This window comes from Hibiscus syriacus, unplaced genomic scaffold (genome assembly GCF_006381635.1).
Source record: "Hibiscus syriacus cultivar Baekdansim isolate YM2019G1 unplaced genomic scaffold, ASM638163v2 tig00005967_pilon, whole genome shotgun sequence".
NCBI classification, from domain to species: domain Eukaryota; kingdom Viridiplantae; phylum Streptophyta; class Magnoliopsida; order Malvales; family Malvaceae; genus Hibiscus; species Hibiscus syriacus.
In genome coordinates, this window is record NW_024062075.1 from 31,083 (window position 1) to 51,436 (window position 20,354).

The 20,354-nt window shown below is 35.8% G+C and overlaps 3 protein-coding genes across 3 annotated transcripts; 2 read left to right on the forward strand and 1 right to left on the reverse strand.

Annotated features, from left to right (window-relative positions):
- The first annotated feature begins 667 nt into the window (after window positions 1-667).
- On the forward strand, window positions 668-2,566 carry LOC120200399 (isocitrate lyase-like). Its single transcript, XM_039201270.1, has 2 exons — window positions 668-2,293; window positions 2,385-2,566. Exons 1-2 carry the CDS (start codon window positions 694-696, stop codon window positions 2,480-2,482), a joined length of 1,698 nt encoding a protein of 565 aa, XP_039057201.1. The 5' UTR covers window positions 668-693; the 3' UTR covers window positions 2,483-2,566.
- Window positions 2,567-3,488: 922 nt separating this feature from the next.
- Window positions 3,489-5,843, reverse strand: LOC120200397 (syntaxin-132-like). The gene is made up of 13 exons (XM_039201268.1): window positions 5,723-5,843; window positions 5,404-5,511; window positions 5,260-5,316; window positions 5,137-5,185; window positions 4,951-5,039; window positions 4,802-4,875; window positions 4,624-4,666; window positions 4,495-4,555; window positions 4,352-4,377; window positions 4,191-4,268; window positions 4,047-4,127; window positions 3,898-3,963; window positions 3,489-3,746 (listed from the first exon to the last, which is right to left on the reverse strand). The coding sequence occupies exons 1-13, from the start codon at window positions 5,738-5,740 to the stop codon at window positions 3,585-3,587; spliced, it is 912 nt and encodes a 303-aa protein (XP_039057199.1). The 5' UTR covers window positions 5,741-5,843; the 3' UTR covers window positions 3,489-3,584.
- A 9,944-nt stretch (window positions 5,844-15,787) lies between these two features.
- Window positions 15,788-17,114, forward strand: LOC120200398 (peroxidase 27-like). Its single transcript, XM_039201269.1, has 4 exons — window positions 15,788-16,030; window positions 16,108-16,296; window positions 16,390-16,555; window positions 16,654-17,114. Exons 1-4 carry the CDS (start codon window positions 15,806-15,808, stop codon window positions 17,058-17,060), a joined length of 987 nt encoding a protein of 328 aa, XP_039057200.1. The 5' UTR covers window positions 15,788-15,805; the 3' UTR covers window positions 17,061-17,114.
- Window positions 17,115-20,354: the final 3,240 nt, after the last annotated feature.

A 20,354-nucleotide genomic window follows, 5' to 3' on the forward strand; every position in this document is an offset into this window, starting at 1 on the left:
AAGAAAAGAGAATGCTCGTTGTAAGTCTGATACACATGATCTAAAAGAATAAATATGAACAACATCTTAATTGACCGATCATATATACTTATCTATTTAAAGATAGATTTACGTTTAAATCTTAGCAATAATATTAATATGGTTTGCAACAAAATTTCAAGATCATTACGACCAATTGATCAAGTACTCAGAAACAAGGATTGTCAAGTTTTCATCCAAAAAGTTGAACAGAACCATGGTTATAGACGAAAAAGGAAACAAGACAAGGGGATTATGTTACGTGCCTGTAAATGCAGCTTCCAGGGGACACTTTCTGAAGATAAAAATACAAACAAAATAATGTATTTTGCCGGAAGAAATTATTTACATAAATATTAATGAGAGAGTCAGAAAACTTAAAAAAATATATTTACAGGGGGAGGTGATAACCGATGCCCATTTTTTTCTTATAAATTGGAAGACTCGGAAGAGAAGAAGAGCTTTGCATTTGTATGAACTTTTAAGTTGTTTTTTTCTATACTAAAACCAAAAGTTCTATCCATGGCTGCATCTTTCTCTCTGCCTTCAATGGTAAGCTTCAATGGTTTCTTTTTTTGCATTTCTAGTGATTTGGTTTCGGTTTCCCCTGCCACATCCATTGGGGTTCAAGCAAATAATATTGTTTTTAATGTGTGAAAATTTCATGGACAGATAATGGAGGAAGAAGCGAGGAACGAAGCCGAAGTAGCAGAGGTGCAAGCATGGTGGAACTCGGAGAGGTTCAAGCTTACCCGACGCCCGTATACGGCTCGGGATGTCGTGGCTTTACGAGGCAGCCTCAAGCCGAGCTATGGCTCGAACGATATGGCGAAGAAGTTATGGGGAACTCTCAAGACACATCAAGCCAATGGCACTGCTTCAAGGACTTTCGGTGCACTTGATCCAGTCCAAGTAACCATGATGGCTAAGCATTTAGATTCGATTTATGTGTCTGGTTGGCAATGTTCCTCGACTCACACCTCCACCAACGAGCCAGGTCCGGACCTTGCTGACTATCCTTACGACACTGTCCCGAACAAAGTAGAACACCTTTTCTTTGCACAACAATACCACGACCGAAAACAAAGAGAGGCAAGAATGAGCATGACCCGAGAGGAGAGGGCTCAAACCCCTTATGTCGATTACCTGAAACCAATCATAGCTGATGGGGATACTGGCTTCGGTGGCACCACTGCAACTGTTAAGCTTTGCAAACTTTTCGTCGAACGCGGTGCTGCGGGAGTCCACATTGAGGACCAGTCGTCCGTGACCAAAAAATGTGGTCACATGGCTGGTAAAGTACTTGTTGCTGTATGCGAGCACATTAATAGGCTGGTTGCCGCGAGGTTGCAATTCGATGTTATGGGAGTGGAGACGGTGTTGGTGGCCCGGACTGATGCTGTTGCAGCTAATTTGATCCAAACGAATGTCGACACCAGGGATCATCAGTTTATTCTCGGTGTGACTAATCCGAATCTTAGGGGAAAAGGTCTGGCCACTATGTTAGCTGAAGCAATGGCTGCTGGGAAAACTGGGGCTGAACTCCAGGCGATTGAAGATAAATGGCTAGCCATGGCACAACTTAAGACATTCTCCGAATGTGTCATCGACGCTATTAAGAACATGAATATCGGGGACGATGAGAAGAGGAGAAGAATGAATGAATGGATGAATCATTCCGGGTATGATAAATGCCTCTCAAATGAACAAGCAAGAGAAATTGCTGAAAGATTGGGGCTCAAAAATCTTTTCTGGGACTGGGATTTGCCTAGAACCAGAGAAGGTTTCTATCGGTTCAAGGGATCGGTAATGGCTGCAATCGTTCGCGGTCGGGCTTTCGCACCTCATGCCGATCTTATTTGGATGGAGACCTCGAGCCCCGACATGAACGAGTGCACCGAATTCGCCCGAGGGGTGAAATCAATGCACCCCGAAATCATGTTGGCATACAATCTCTCACCATCCTTCAACTGGGATGCATCAGGAATGAGTGATGAACAGATGAGAGACTTCATCCCAAGCATAGCCAAGCTCGGTTTTTGTTGGCAGTTCATAACGCTAGCCGGTTTCCACGCCGACGCACTCGTGACCGACACGTTCGCACGAGATTTCGCGAGGAGGGGAATGCTGGCTTACGTGGAGAAGATCCAGAGGGAAGAGAGGAACAATGGAGTGGACACACTGGCTCACCAAAAATGGTCAGGCGCCAACTTTTATGACAGATATTTAAAGACAGTACAGGGAGGAATATCATCCACGGCAGCCATGGGGAAAGGCAAGTAACTTGTTTACTTTTTAAATTCTGCAAAAAGATGAAAAGAATTTGATAATCGATAATCAAGTTTTGTTGGGTAAAATTCATGCAGGAGTGACTGAGGAGCAATTCAAGGAAACATGGAGTAGGGCAGGAGGCGTGGAGGTCGGAAATGAAGTCAATATGGTCGTGGCTAAGGCAAGAATGTAAGACAATGGGTGGTCGAACGCAGCGTTTACCCAATTCTTGGTATTTTGGAATTCGGATTGAATCAATAAAAAATTGGTTATAATATTACTGCAAATTTGATCATTACCTTGTATTTATTTATGCTCTGTTTTGCTTTTGTTAACATCTGTGATAGTTTTACAGTGGGATGAGAAATGTTGTTGTTGTTTTTTATATGAAAAAAAAAACTATTATTTCTAGGCTTAGACTGGAGATAGAAAAATTATATAACTTTACGCTACCTTCGATCTAATATTTATTATTAACAAATACATATAAATTTTATTTATATCTCACATTTATATTTATTTTATAAATATCGTTCAAATTTCATATTAATCTTAATTCATTGTTATTCTCACGATATTAACCAATTATAAACATTTAGTGTAATTAATATTGTTTCATAATAATAATTCAATAATTAAATTAATATGTTCGTATAATAGGTTTAGATCACTATTAATAACAACGTGCATATCATAAAATCATGTAAAAATTAATTCAAAATATTAATATTTACTATCGAAATCAATATTCGATATGTCATAAGCATTAAGGAGACTAACATAATATAATAAATAATTATATTCTTTAATTGTGTATAATAGCAATTTTATTTTTCAATTAGTATATATGTATAGTGAGGGATAAAATTGGAATGTTAAAAAATTTGGGGGCCAATTTAAAATGAAGGTCATAGTTTGATGATGAAATCAAAATGTTAAAAAAATTGGGGATTAATTTAAAATAATAGTCATAGTTTATAAATGAAATTGAAACATTTAAAAGTTTACAAGATTAATTTAAAATGAGAGTTATGATAACGAAGAGAATAACGAATTTTAAGAAATCATAATAATGACAAACATAAACATATATGAAATCATAATAATCAAATCTACATATAGGGACTAAACCGAACAGATTAAGAAGTAGAAGATCTATGACATTATTAATGTCGATTTTAGTAGTTCCAAAAGCCATGGCATTCTAATAAGATTGTTAGTATATCAAACTGTAATTTGGAATTCCTCATTCAAGCAAAAAGAAAATGGAAATGGATGTCTACTTTTTCATCTCTTCATTTCTTCCATGGCTTCAAAATAGAAAGCACAATGACGAGTGCAATAACGAGGAGTAAGATAATGGCAATCATCATGCATTTTCTTGACTTTTTCTGCAAGCTTTTTGCAGTTTGAAGAGCAACAGTTCCTGATTGTACATGGTCTACTGCATTTGCAACCTATCAGCATTTCAGAAAACCAAATATCAATACTGGCCCTGAAAATTTTAAATTCTCATAACGTATCCGTCTTTTGCTCGAACAAGTCTCCGTTAACATGCACCCAGAATTGGGTACCTAACACTTAAGAGATGTTAGAACAGGAGCAAACCTGACTTTCAATGTTATCTAAAATTTCTCCTTGAGCTCCAACAACAACTGCCATATCAAGGTAAATCTGAGAAAACAATGTTCCCATTAGAATAGTTAACTAGGTAGGCTCAGAGTTCAGGGATTAGGGTTAATTGCAGACAAGTATACCTGTTGTAGATCAAGAAGCTTTTTCTCGATCTCGACCACCGCGTCATGCCGTTCTTGGATTTCCTCCACCGTGTTTAGTATCTAAAACCATAACACAATGTCAAAACCGTTCCATTGCAATGGATTTATAAGATGCGACCTAACCTGTCCTCGTCCCTGTTCTTGAATAGCCTTCTGGAAAATTTGTTCACTGTTCCCAGTTTCAATGAGGTTGTCAATTGTCTAAGACAAGAAAGCATTGTCACAGATTAAACCAACGTTCCTGTAAAGTAGACACAAGGTTCTGATATCGAACTTAAGCTCACCTGTTCGTCCGGTTTGGTCCCGGTAACTATTCAAACAACAATAAAAGAAAAGCATTAAGTATGATGAAGTTAACATGATCAGTTCGGGGAAATAAATCCGATTGTTTCGTGGTTCCAGCACTCGGTACTTGCCGGATTCTAACCTGTAGTGACCCTTCTTTCGACAACCTCCCGGTACTCATCCTGGATCTTTTGTCTGAGTGTCTGAAACAGATGACAAAATTGATAGTATCTTAAAACATGCCAACAAAGTTGTATATTGGAAGATATACCTGAAACTCTATCATCAAATCCTTGAAATTTTTCGCCACCGCACTGCAACAAGAGAAATTGTAACATCACGAATCTATTTTCGTTCAGACCGGATCGAATGTGTTACAGAAACAGTCATAATGTCAGAAGAACTAATGGATCAATTCTATTGGTTCAAAAAATGTGAAAAAGACTTACTTTGTAACATTGGTTCTGGATCTGTCAATACTTGTTCCCTTCTCGCAGCCAGGTTTCTGCCGATTGGCTAAGTTCTGAAGAGAAAAACAAAACAAAATCAGCAAATAGGCTTCAATATAGTTGAAGAGAAAAACAGGGTGAAGTGTTACATCTTTGTTGATTGCTTCTAATCTTGCTTTAACATTTCGTGCTGTTTTTCCAACCTCATCAATATCTTTCTCCATCCGCTTCTTGATAGCTTTTCAATACATTACGCCACAAAAATGAAAAGATTGTTTGAACTCGAAGCTGCTAATGCATAGAATCGATAGTTTTCGAGTACCAAAGCTTCCTACCTTTCATGGCGGATGCCTTCGTAACAGCCTTCGACTCCTCATTAGCATCCTGCAGATAAATCGCATTAGATTATATGTAACCTGTGATTATAAACATCACAAGAAATGAGCTTTTTCACATACCTTGAGTTTCCTGAGTAAACCAGAGAGCTTCTCCACTTGTTTCTCAGCCTCTTGAATCTATATTACGAGCAATAAGAACATATGTTAGCTATTACAGTCAACTAACAAAGGACTAGTTTGTGTTGTTTTAAGAAAATAGCAGACATGCTTATTGAAAGCTTCCATTCCCACGTCGGAGTTGCTTCCGGTCCCGGGAACCTGTCTTCCCATTTCGATATCGCCGTGGCCTTTGACATCGCCAGAAAATGAATCCTAGTCAAGGACGTGATAAAATAGATACGTTAAAATAAAAAAGATACCCCAAAGCATAATCCGATTCAGTGTAAAATTGCAGAAAGATACGAGGAAAAAGATGATGATTGATCAAGGAAAAGAAATAGAACTCAAGAATTTCATAATCAAAACTTAATTAACAGACTAAACAATAACTTAATAAGAATAAGGCAAACCGATTGAGGATCACCGTGAGTAAGTCGTTCATGTTGACCGAAAACAAAGAAGATGGTGTTTTGATCAGTTGAAACTTGAGGTTTTGAGGAAGAAAGAAGACAGAAAAAGAAATTTTCGTTATGAAAGAGATGTTTTGATTTGTCTAATTAAGTTTTTTTTTCAGCCGGCTCTTATAGGTTAGGAAATTAATTTAAGATTTTCAACGATACACACAAGAAATCCCATGGCGCCTATGATCTTTGCACGACCAAACAACATCGTGTGGTGACGATGTTCGGTTTGACTATCGAATACTATGTTTGCTTAGCTTTCCTTACGTGCTTATTGAGCTGTCCGCTTGGCCCGTTTTGGAATTAAATTATGCTTTTAAAAATTAACGCTAAACGTACATCTTCACTTCACTTTACCATAAACAAATTAAGACAGCTGCAGATTAGACGGTTAATCCATTGATACATGGTTAACGGTAAGAATTCTGACATGATATCGGAGTTACGGTGGTCGGCCGATAGGTGCTTCCAATGAACTCTGTTGTTAAGGTGATCAACGAGATTTCTAATAATGACAGAAATTGCTTCTGTTACCTCTACTTCAAGCTCTTTTGTTTTGAAACAGTTCACCAACAAAATTATAACAATTCAATTAGATGATACAAACACTCTGTTGTGGAGATAACAAGTTCTTTTAGTCAATTTGACTCAATACAAAGGCTCGTCAGCAAAATTTATTTAGTCAAAATCTTCTTGCAGTCAATTTGACCCCAGGACTGGTTCAAGTGTAGTTCTGCTGTGCAGAAACCTAATTTAAGAGGGTTTTAAACTAAAATGTTATTATGTTCGACATAAAAAGTTATACGAATTTGTGACATTTTCGGTTACAAAAATTTGCATTGCGAGAAGCTTAGGGCTTACAACCGTAAATGCTATGAATAAGGTAACATTTTCGGCTACAGCCGAAAATATTATGAAAAAGTAACATTTTTTGTTATAACCTGTCCAACCTAAAAAGCTACTCTTGATAATTTTTTTTTAATTACAACTGATTTCTGTTCTTTTTTAACTTTAAATTAACAAGTTGTATTTCGGTTACAGCATACCATTGGATACTTTCATGCAAAGCCCAACTAATCCATCAGTTGTGCAAAGCCCAGTTTTAGTAATGGTTTGCCACTTTTGGGCTCTTAAAATCAGACGTTGTACCCTAGTTTGAGCAATGTTGCAATTTCACAAGGGCAGATTCGGTGTGGTATCTTGATTCTGCGGCTACCATTCATCTCATTCTTGCTACAAATAATGTCATCAATTCAATTACTTATTAAGGTCTAGGTAAAATATCTGTTGCCAATTGTTTTGTTGTGCTATTTCTGTAAGATATAATATCAAAATTAATCTTTAATACATGTCAAAATGATCATTTAGCTCGTTTAATTTTTTTGGAGAGTATTCTGATTCTCATTGTTTTATTTCAAAGAAGAAGAAAAAAAACTCTTAATATTTGACCAAATAATCACTTTAACCCTTATTCTTATTTCATAGAGCATTTTAACTCAACGTTTCATTTTAAAGTAAAAAGAATCCTATTTTGGAGCATTAATCGTTTGTTTACTAATGGTTCTCATCCACGAAGGGATCTTTTTTCTCTAAAATAAAATGTTATGGTCAAAATGCTCAAAAAAGAGAACACGAGTCAAAATGGCTATTTAATTAAATGTTAGAGTTATTTTTTATGTCTTTATGTAATTGACCAGGCAACTTTATTCACATGCATGGACAAACGTAAGATCTTATGTTAGGGACGAATTTCTAAAATTTTAGGAGGAGACATACTTATAAAATTCTAGGGGCGAAAATATATTATAAATTGAAAATACAAAGAAAATATCTAAAATATATACAAATTTAAAATTTTCAGGGAAGTTGACTACCCCATCCACTCCTTTCTATGCATCCATGCTCACATACTCTATACCTTTAATTCTAAATGTTAAGAAAAATCTTCTATCAATCTCTAAGTTTACAAAAGATAATAATGCATCATTTGAGTTTTACCCAAATTTTGTCTTGTAAAGGACTTGACAACACAACAAACACTTCTTCAATAAGCCTTAGGCTGTTGATACGTTAGTTGTTAATAATTCTAATGTTCTAGTTTTGTTAATAGTCATTATTTTTCTTCTACTTTAGTTGATTATGCCTAGTTGTGTCATAGGAGATTTGGTTATCCTTCAGATGAATCTTTTAGCAAAATTGTTTAGAGATTGTAATATTTCTGCTAATAATAATAATTATAAAATATTGATGTTTTTGCATTGCATGCAATATGGGAAAAAGTCTTAATTGCAGTTTAGTTCTCCCACAACAAGACTTACGTAGAAAATACATGACAAACTTGATGACATCGAATGTACATTTATAAATTTATTTACACGTACATATGATAATACTCTCAAACCGATTTGGTAACTAAACACGAGTATAAAAATATCACATTCGAGAATGAAACAGAACTAATTAATTTAAAACATTTGATAAATGTCACTCATCTACAGATACAACTTCCTCAATCTCATCTCTAACACTTCAACCAATATCTACGTCTAGAAAAAAAATCACTCGTTGAGCTTTTCACTCAATAATGCTTACAAAAATAGTTATAAATAATATATTATTATGATTGTTGAGGAAAACGAGTTATTTCCCACACGAACGTAGTTTTAAAATTGACCTAAAATGTCAAGATTAAAACCACCAAAGGTTGCACAGCGGATAAACCTGTCAAACTATTGAATATTGAAACACAATGGAAAAGAACCAAATAAAAACAATAAAGAAACACAAGAGGAAGAGAGAACTTATTTTTGGGATGATTTCTAATGGAAATACTTAGGCCTATTTATAGTTGAGTTTTAAGAACAATATGTTCAAAGTTTGGCCACCTAACAAAGAATTTTCCAATGTGCACAAGTTAGCCACCAAATATGAAATTCACATGTTCAACGTTTGGCCACCAACCAAGATGAAATTTCCAACTTGTCAACTTAATTTCTAGACAAATATAACAAATCTCTACCTTGGCTTGAAATTACCAAGCTTACTCAACTTCTTCAACTCCCCAAATTTGTAGTGCCTCTAATTGCGTTCACAAGCGCCACACACCCGAAGGTGTTCATACTTTCAGGATGTTAATCAAGTTTAAACAATGATTGAACTTGATTACTGTTACCACCTTGGTCATCATATCTGCAGGATTTTCTGATGTCGCAATATTCTGAAGTAGAATCTTTCCTTCTTCAAAGATCTCCCACAAAAAGTGATACCTCACGTTGATATGCTTAGTCCTTGAATGGTAGACTTGATTTTTCGCTAAGTGAATAGCGCTCTGACTGTCACAATAGAGACTAATGTGACTTTGAACAACTCCCTAGTCTTCCATCAACCCGTTAAGCCAAATTGCTTCCTTTACAGCCTCTGAAACTGCCATGTATTCTGCCTCTGTAGTAGACAAGGCCATCGTAGATTGCAATGTAGACTTCCAACTTACTGGGCTTTAGCAAGAGTAAACAAATACCCAGTAGTTGATCGATGCTTATCCAAATCACCAGCATAATCAGAATCAGCATATCCAACCACACACTGACCAAGTGCTTTATCCTGTTCAAAAACTAAACCAACATCCACGGTTTGTTGGAGATACCGTAGAATCCATTTCATAGCTTGCCAATGTCCTTCTCTAGGATCATGTATGTACCTGCTCATAACTCCAACTACTTGTGAAATGTCAGGACGCGTACACACCATTGCATACATCAAGCTCCCAACTGCATTAGCATATGAAACTTTTGCCATATACACTCGTTCTTCGTTAGTTTTAGGAGATAATTGAGAACTAAGTTTCAAATGAGAAGCTAATGGGATACTTACATGTTTGGTATTTTCATTCATGCCAAAACATTGTAATACCTTTCTCATATACTACTTCTGTGTTAAACAAAGCTTCCCTCTCTGTCTATCTCTGCTTATCTCCATACCAAGAATCTTCTTGGCCTCACCTAGATCTTTCATCTCAAACTCTTGATTCAACTGAGCTTTTAATTTGTCTATATCTTTTTTACTCTTCGAAACGATCAACATATCGTCAACGTACAAGAGAAGATAAATGAAAGATCCATCTTTGAGCTTTTGCAAATACACACAATGATCATATTTGCTTCTAGTATACTTTTGCCTCCTCATAAAGCTATCAAATCGCTTGTACCACTGCCTCGGAGATTGCTTCAATCCATATAGCGATTTGTTCAGCTTACAAACTCATTTCTCACAACCACCATCTTTGTATCCTTCTGGCTGAGTCATATAGATCTCTTCTTATAAATCACCTTGCAAGAAAACCGTCTTTACATCAAGTTGAGCTAGCTCCAAATTCAACTGTGCTACCAAGGCCAACAATATTCTAATGGAGGAATGCTTCACAACAGGGGAAAATACTTCATTGTAGTCGATTCCCTCCTTTTGAGCGTAGCCTTTAGCTACCAACCGTGCCTTGTAGCGAACATCTTTCTTGCTATGAGATCCATCTTTCTTTACAAATACCCACTTGCATCCAATGGCTCTTTTATGTTGTTCTTTTGGAGAGATTGCATTTCTTCATCCATGGCACTTTTCCACTTATCACTTTTCAAGCTTTGTATTGCTTCTTGGTAAGTGATAGGGATATCATCATCAACAACTGGAAGAGCATAGGCCACCATATCAACAAATCGAGCAGGTCTATGAATTTCTCTCCTTGGCCTTGTAGCTGCAAGTGGTTCTGGTGTCTCCAATGGTTATTTGGTTTGAACCTCTTCATCTTCTGATTCTTCTATTGGAGTTGAAGAATCAGCTGCATCAACTTCTGGGATCACCGTCTGCTGAAACTCCACTTGTTTTGGAGTATGCTCCACCTGCTGCGGAGTACTACTTGTCTGGATAGCTTCACTTGTTACCTTCTTTACTAGGGAAGATTCATCAAAGGTAACATCTCTGCTACAAATTATCTTCTTGGTGTCTAAACACCAAAGGCGGAATCCCTTCACTCCATGGGTGATTCCCATAAAGAGAGCATTCTTTGCTCTCGGATCAAGCTTTGATTCCTTCACATGATAATAAGTAGTGGTTCCAAATACATGTAAGGAATCATAATCAGTAGTAGGTTTTCCAGACCATACCTCCAATGGTGTTTTTCCTCCTATCACTGATGACGGCAGACGATTGATGAGATGGCCAGCATATGTCACAGCCTCAGCCCAAAATGCCTTGCCTAACCCAGCATTAGACAACATACATCAAACTTTCTCCAATAGTGTTCGATTCATATGCTCTGCCACCCCATTCTGTTGTGGTGTATGTCTAACAGTGAAGTGTCGAACAATACCATAATCATAGCAAACGTCAAAGAATGGGTCACTTTTATATTCCCCTCCATTGTTCGTCCTAAGACGTTTGATCTTTCTACCAGCCTGGTTCTCGATCATATTTTTCCATTTCAGGAAAATTTGAAGCACTTCATCTTTAGACTTCATCGGATACACCCAAACTCTTCTGGAAAAGTCATCTACAAAAGTTACAAAATAATGGTTTCCTCCCAAAGATGATGTCTTTGAAGGACCCCATAAATCTGAGTGAATATAATCTACAATACCTTTTGTATTATGTATAGTGGTGCCAAACTTCACTCTCTTCTGCTTTCCCAAAACACAATGCTTGCAAAAGTTCAATTTGAAAGCCTTTGCACCTTTCAACAATCCTTTCTTTGCCAGAATTTGCAAGGATTTCTCTCCAGCATGTCCCAACCGCATATGCCACAACTGGGTTGTGTCCAAATCATCACCTCCGGAAGCTGCTGCAACTGCTCCAATAATTGTACTACCTTGGTAGTAATACAAATTATTTTTACTGATTCCCTTCATCATCACAAGTGCGCCATATGTGACTTTTAAAACTCCATCTCTTATAGTGACTACTGAGCCTTTGGATTCCAAGGCTCCCAACGAGATGAGATTTTTCTTCAAACTGGGCACGTATCGGACATCCTTCAGAACTATGGTTGATCCATCTTGATTCTTCAATCGAATTAAACCTATCCCAACAGTTTTACATGCATTGTCATTGCCCATATAAACAACTCCTGCATTTAGTTCCACTAAATCGGAGAACCACTCCCGATTAGGGGACATATGATAGGTGCAACCCGAATCTAATATCCACCCATCGGAATGGAATGTTGTTGATGAAGCAATCAATGATATGTCAGAGTCATGTGCATCATGCTCTGTAACACATGCATCTGGAGCAGTTTTTCCTTTCTTCTTCAGCTTCGGACAATCTTTCTTCCAATGGCCTTTCTCATGACAAAAGGCACATTCATCTTTTCCCAGTCTGGACTTCGACTATGATCTCCCTCTCCACTTTGGCTTTTGACTTTTCGAGCGACCTCTTGCCATCATGGCCTCCGCTGCTTCGTACTTGCTCTCCTTCTTGGATTTCTTCCTGAGTTCATAACTATACAAAGAAGCAGTTACATCTTTAAGGGTAACATTATCCTTACCATGAAGTAACGTTGTCTCAAGGTGCTCAAATTCATCTGGAAGAGATGACAACAACATCAAAGCCAAATCTTCATATTTGAAGGTTTCTTCCATGCCCAATAAGTCTTCCACTAGCTCATTGAACGCAATGATGTGTTCATTCATACTGGTGCCTGGTTGATAATTTTTCTTCATGTGGAGACGATTCTGAGAGCTTTTCTTCAAGAATTTTTCCTCCAAAGCTTTCCACATCTTACTTGCAGAAGTCTCGTTCTTGTAGCCATTCTTCTGCTCCCTGGAAAGACAAGATCTAATCGTGTTACACGCCAAACAATTGATTGTTCCCCATTCTTTCTCCTCCATATATTCGGGCTTTTCTTCCTCAATGGCGATGTCTAGACCTTGTTGGAATAAAGCGTCTAACACCTCGCCTTGCCACATGCCAAAATGATCGGATCCATCGAACAACTCCACCGAGAAATTTGCATTTGACATCACCCTCCTCACCGGTCCAGATGAAGAGCTTGATGTCTCAACTGATCCGTATGTTGGCATTTTAATTCTAACGAACAATATTCAATATCACGAACTGTATCTTTTCAGCAATGGAACCACCAGGATAACCTCAACCGAAGCTCTGATGCCAATTGTTGGGGAAAACGGGTTATTTCCCACACGAACGTAGTTTTAAAATTGACCTAAAATGTCAAGATTAAAACCACCAAAGGTTGCACAGCGGATAAACCTGTCAAACTATTGAATATTGAAACACAATGGAAAAGAACCGAATAAAAACAATAAAGGAGATAACACAACAAATTTACATGGTTCGACGAGAATATCGTCTACTCCTCGGGCACCACATCGGATGATAACTTCACTATATCGCCAATATTACAACAAATGGAATTTTTTAGAATTCCCAAAGTGGGAGAATGAAGAATACAAGAGGAAGAGAGAACTTGTTTTTGGGATTATTTCTAATGGAAATACTTAGGCCAATTTATAGTTGAGTTTTAAGAACAATATGTTCAAAGTTTGTCCACCTACCAAAGAATTTTTCAATGTGTACAAGTTAGCCACCAAATATGAAATTCACATGTTCAAAGTTTGGCCACCAACCAAGATGAAATTTCCAATAAGTTAGGCACCAACCAAGATAAAATTTTCAACTTGTCAACTTAATTTCTAGATAAATCTAACAATGACTATATTAACGAGTCTACTATTTAACCTTGGATTCTCAGTTGTATAGAATTTAATTGTTTCACCTTTATTGTCCATTATTACTCTCTATATCTTAACATGTAAAATTTCACTTATAAATTTTCTTTGCACACGAGTAGTAACTTTAATTATAAAGTAACTATTCACTTAACTTAATCTTTTCCAGTTGACTTGTAATCATAACATTTATTAATCCTCAACCTGATTCTAAGGTGTATATGATATTGATATAATCTTTTCATCCTCCTCGTCTATGATATTGATCTTATAATCTTTTCATCGTTTCATATTTCACCAGTTATTTCATTTCTTATTTTTATTTTATAAGCGAAGTAGATTCAAAATTATAATTAAACATTGTAATAATTTCAAAATCGTTTATCAACTCATAGTATCTATTAGCAACAACAAAGAAACTCTTACTTTACTAGAGAAGACCTCTCGACGATGAGTCAACAGTGGATGAACTCTGTGCTTTAAACATGACTATTTGTCTTAAGAAGCACAACAATTGTAAGTGTTGTTATACACAATGTAACAATTACTTTTATGAAATTTAAGAAGAGACATTAGTAAATTTTACTAATACGTTGACATCTTACTCTCGAAATTAAAGCTGTATCTGGTTTTATCTCATTAATCTGCAACTGCTGTTGGAATTTGGAAATGCCGATGAACTTGGGGAACATTTTGAAATGGTGATAGCCTGGTAGAACCTACAAAGTGATTATAAAACAAAACTTACCCAAAAAATACCAATAGAAGCTGATCTCCAAAGCTGCTTCTTCTAATGAATTTGCAGACAAATAAATTAGCCAAATTAATTAAGAAGATGATGGAACATGCATGGACCTAGAAGTAAAATAATAGTATTACAAAATGACACTCAAGTTCTTCTAATAATCAAACTTCCACCAGCTCTTAACAGCTGTTTTAATCAATAAACTATGATCCAACCGGAAATTCAGTAGTAACTGGTTCTGGGGTCAAGATGGAGCTAGGGATGCGGTTGTACTCTTGAAAATTTTAAATTTTCACAGTTTATATTTTTTTATATATTTTTTATTAATTATTTAATTTCACAACTTTTAGACTTTTGTAATTTCATACTCCTAAACTTCTGGTTTAAAGGTACAATTTCTTAAGTTTGCATCTGTGCAACACGTGATGAACTGGTCAGCTGCCGTCGAGCTGGTTCGGTCAATAGCACCGCATTTGTTTTGGCAGCAAACAATGCAAGAATTACGTTAGGGTTCATCTGAATCAATACTCCCACGGGGTAAAATACAAACAATGTTCTAGTACAAGTAGAAGACAATGCCAAGTAACGAGTAATTAATGTGTTTTGATGGTCCATAACACTTTTTTATTTATGAAACTAAATAATTGAACTTTGATTTCCCATGGAAACTGCCTTGAATCAAGGATTCATGCGCATTAATTAATTAGTTAGGGATTCACCATCAATATTGTGTCGTGTTAATTTGGAGATAAAATCTTGTGATTGGATAAATACATTACCTGTACATCTGATGTGTGTTGGTTAAGGTGTCAGTGAAATGCGTTGAATGTAAGAATTGATGTTTAAGTACAAGTTGGCACACTTATTTTATATACTTACCTTAGAACGTGTATGATATAAACCTTTGGGCATATTATTTATTGAAGGTCAACCCATCACTGCTCATACAGCTTGTAATTGATAATCCTTTTTTCTAACATAATATTTAAAAATTTTGAGTTACGCTAGGACAGAATTTGAATCATAAAATTTTAAGTTATATAAAAGTAAATATAAGTAAAAACTTTATTATTATATGAATATTAAAATATTTATTATAATGTAAAGAAAAATTAGTATGAAATTAAATTTAAAATTAAAAAGTTAAGTAAAAATTCGGGTTAAATATGAGAATAAATTAGTACTCGTACCATTTCGTTAAATTGCTATGTGCAGTCTTGAGAATAGATTGAGGGAATTGTAAGTAGATTAAAATAATTCAATTTTTAAACATGTATCCAATGAATAAAAATATATATATTGACTTTTATAAAACATTTTTATGTTCTTCTAAACCCCCCCAACAAATACTGAAATACAAGTTGGGACATGCTTTTAAATTTCAATTTGTGATGGTATATATTTTGGACGTCAGCTGTTAGGTTTACTGACCTTATCAGATCAATAATAATCTAATACTACAACCTAACACGTTCAGAACGAAAGGATCCTAAAAGCTATAAATATAACCATTGTTGCTTTTGTTAATCAATCTGCTCAGACGAATCGAATTCGTTGAAGCAAAAATGGCTACCTGCCAAAAGCTTCTCTCATGTCTCTTCCTTCAGCTGATTGTTATACTTATGGTCTCGAACCTTAGCAATGCACAGGGTTTGAAACTCGGGTATTACCACAAGACATGCCCGAATGCGGAGTCGATTATCCAGAAAGCGACTTATCGAGTCATTTCTCGAGCACCGACACTCGCAGCTCCGTTGCTCCGGTTGCATTTCCATGATTGTTTCGTTAGAGTAAGTTGTTATAAAGCTCTTAATTTTCTTATAAGTCGAGATTCATCCAATGATTATAAGTTGATGATAATTTTCAGGGATGTGATGGTTCAGTGCTTCTAAATTCGACAAAGAATAACTTAGCTGAGAAAGCTGCAGTCCCCAACCTGAGTTTACGAGGCTTTAATGTGATTGATTCGATTAAAGCCGAAGTCGAAGAAGCATGCCCTGGTGTCGTTTCCTGTGCCGATGTCGTTGCCTTGGTAGCTCGAGATTCGGTTTCAATGGTAGAAACTATATCTCTCATTGTTTCTCATTTACCTCTTCCAAATTTTATCAGAAACAAAATTAATGTTTGTTTAATTTCATTTTTTTTAAAGATCCATGGACCCTATTGGGAAGTTCCTCTGGGACGAAGAGATGGAAGAGTTTCAATCATGAATCAGGTCTTCGCAGAGTTGCCTGCTCCTCTCGCCAACATAACAACACTAAGACAAATGTTTGCTGCCAAGGGTCTAAACATGAAAGATCTAGCTGTTCTGTCGGGTACATTTTCATATGTTTTTCCCTGGTTTTCGTAATTTTTCGATATTCGACTCGGAAATTTAATCTTTATACTTTAAATCGGCCGTGAATTCATACAGGAGGACACACCATTGGAACATCTCACTGCAACGGATTCACCAACCGGCTCTACAACTTCACCGGCAGAGGCGACACCGACCCGACGTTGGATCCGAATTACATTGTCAAACTGAGGCAAAAATGCAAGCCAGGGGACACCAAAACGCTGGTGGAAATGGACCCTGGAAGCTTTAAAACCTTCGACGAAGCTTACTTCACCTTGGTGGCTAAAAGAAGAGGGCTTTTCCAATCTGATGCAGCACTCCTCGATGACCCGGAGACTAAAGCTTATGTTTTCCTTCAAGCTACCACCCATGGATCGACCTTTGCCAAAGATTTTGCTGAGTCAATGGTGAAGATGGGTCGAGCTAGAGTCCTGACTGGGAACCAAGGTGAAATCAGGAAACATTGTGCTTTTGTGAATTGAAGATTGAAAAATGAAAACCCTTTTTTTATAATATATCAGTGAAGATCATTTGTTTGTTTTTGTGGTCTCTTTTGAATTAATAAGCTTTTGAGTGTTTGGCCAGAATGAAAGAAAATTCAGATGGCAATAAATTTCCAACGATGTTTGTGCAATGATTTATTTGTATATATGGCTTTTCAAACTGCAGTCGTAACTGAAGTGTAATCTTGTCAAAATATATATATATATATTTATATGTATTACTTTCCAACTGAATAAAGCTCTTGGCCTCGGTTTATCCTAAATAGTTCATAGTAAATATTTTTATTAATAATTTATTTTTATTCGTAATAATTTATTATTTTTTAAATTTAAAAATTTATCCCCCAACATAAATTATGATCCATATGACTTCTTTTGGAAAAATAAAATAAAAATAAAACTAAAAATTATTTGAATAGTTGATTATTTGTGATACACTCCACCTTTTCTTCCGGAAATTAGGATTTTCGACACAAAAGTGTACACAAATTTAGGTGGTGTTTGTTTTTGCAGAGGTAAAAGGTATGCAGTCTGTGGACCACATCTGTAGGCATATGCAGTAGAAGAGGTGGACCAAAAGTCTGCAATCTGCAAAAAGAATAATGTTTGTTTTTTAACGTCTGCAGACTGCTAAAATAAACTGAAATATAAATAAACTGATTTTTTAAACTTAAAAGAGTTTTGCAATACTGAAATTTAAATAATTTTAGTTTTAAAAAACTGAAATTTAAATAATCGATACAACTACAATAATGATTTTTTTAAAATAAATCAATCCATACTAATAAATTATTTAATAAATAACCTTATTAAATTAGCATCTACAGACTGTTAAAATAAATTAAAATATAAATAAACTGATTTTTTAAACTTAAAAGAGTTTTGTAATATTGAGATTTAAATCATTTTAGTTTTACAATACTGAAATTTAAATAATCCATACAACTACAATAATATAAATAAACTGATTTTTTAAACTTAAAAGAGTTTTGAAATACTGAAATTTAAATAATTTTAGTTTTACAAAACTGAAATTTAAATAATCGATACAACTACAATAATAATTTTTTTAAAATAAATCAATTCATACTAATAAATTATTTAATAAATAAACTTATTAAATTAACGTCTGCAGACTGTTAAAATAAATTAAAATATAAATAAACTAATTTTTTAAACTTAAAAGAGTTTTGTAATATTGAGATTTAAATCATTTTAGTTTTACAATATTGAAATTTAAATAATCCATACAACTACAATAATATATTTTTTTAAAATAAATCAATTCATACTAATAAATTATTTAATAAATAATCTTATTAAATTAACATCTGCAGACTGCTAAAATAAAATGATTTTTTAAACATATAAGTATTTTTGCAATACTGAAATTTAAATAATTTTAGTTTTACAATATTGAAATTTAAATAATTCATACAACTACAATAATAATTTTTTTAAAATAAATCAATCTATATTTTTTAATGCTCTTTGAAGAGGTTAGAAGAGCTTTGAAGACATAAGGTCATGTATGCGCCAAGAAGATGACACACAGACGTTAGAAGAGTTTGTAATCAGTTTTTCTGTTAATAGTTTGTTACAAGTAGTTTTAAGTTAGTTAGGCAGTTAGATTGAAAGATTATATATATGTGTAAACAGATTGTAATTAGAGTGTTAGAAATTAAAGTTAATTTTTCTACTGTTCTCGTATTACACTTTAACATGGTATCAGGCTAACCCAATTTCACTGGGTCTTTCTCCCTTCTCGGGCCTGCTCTTGCTTCATTTCTTTCCTCCTTCCTGAAGCATATTACCTTTCTTCACCGTCGCATCTGTCACGATGCCACCCACAACAGCCCCGATGACCGAATCAATGCTTCTCGATTTCAATCACCCGTTGTATCTCCATCCCTCGGATACTCCAGGCACGGTTTTGATCTCGCATCAGTTGCATGGACCAGATAACTATGCCGTCTGGAGTCGCTCCATGCGAATCGCACTTTTTGCCAAAAACAAATTAGGGTTCATCGATGGAGGTTACTACCGCGATGATTTCCAATCCTCTCTTCAAGCACAATGGGACAAATGCAACGCCCTTGTGCTGTCATGGCTCATCAATTCCGTGAGCAAGGATTTGTCTGCTAGAATTGTTTTTGCCTCCAGCGTAGCGTTCGTTTGGGTCGATCTCAAGGAGCGCTTTGACAAGGTCGACGGTTCCCGGATATTTTTCCTTCATCTTGATATTACCACGATGGTCCAAGGCGAACTCTCCATTTCTGAGTATTTCTCACGGTTGAAGCTTTTGTGGGACGAGTATGATGCATTGGTACCTTACTCGAGTTGTACTTGTGAAAACGCTCAATCCAGTTCACGACATGTTTTTCAACAGAGGTTGTTCCAGTTTCTCATGGGGCTGAATGACTCGTACACTGCCATTCGAAGTCAATTGATGTTGATGCAGTCCTTACCTTCAGTCAACAACGCCTATTCCATGATAAGTCAGGAGGAATTTCATCGCTTTCAGTTGTCCGGTGTTGTCCCTCTCGTGGACTCTACAGCACTGTACTCCAATGCTTCTGGCAACCGTCGACGATTTACTGGCATATGTGATCATTGTAAAGTGATGGGCCATTAAAAGGAGAATTGCTATCACCTTATTGGCTTCCCTCCTGACTTTAAATTCAACAAGAAGAAGGGTTCCCAAGCTGCTATGGTGACTTCTTTTGATCGTGAGATATCTAATCCAACTCTACCAGTTTTCACAAATGCACAGTATCAGTAGCTTCTGGGGCTTCTAAATCGATCTTTAGCTCAAAGTTCTAGTCCATATTCCCCTGTGAATCTGACAGGTACCTTCTGTTCTCTTACTTATAATTCAATTGAATTGATTCTGGAGCAATTGACCATATTTTATCAGACTTAAAATGCATGCTAGATCCTGTCCCATGTACATCCACGCCTAAATTTGTTCAGCTGCCTACTGGCAAATCTTTTGTTGTCACACATATAGGTTTTGTTAGGCTCCCAAATGGTCTTCAATTATCAAATGTTCTTCATGTGCCTCACTTTACTCATAATCTCATTTTTGTTTCAAAACTGGCTCATGAGTTAAACTGTGATGTTTTGTTCTATCCTGACCTTTGCATATTGCAGGATCTTTGCAATGGCATGATGAGGGTGATTGGTAAAGAATATAGAGGTCTATACATGCTCAGGTTTCCATCAAATTCTATTTTTTCTGTTTCTACCTTAGAACATTTTGTTGATGCATGT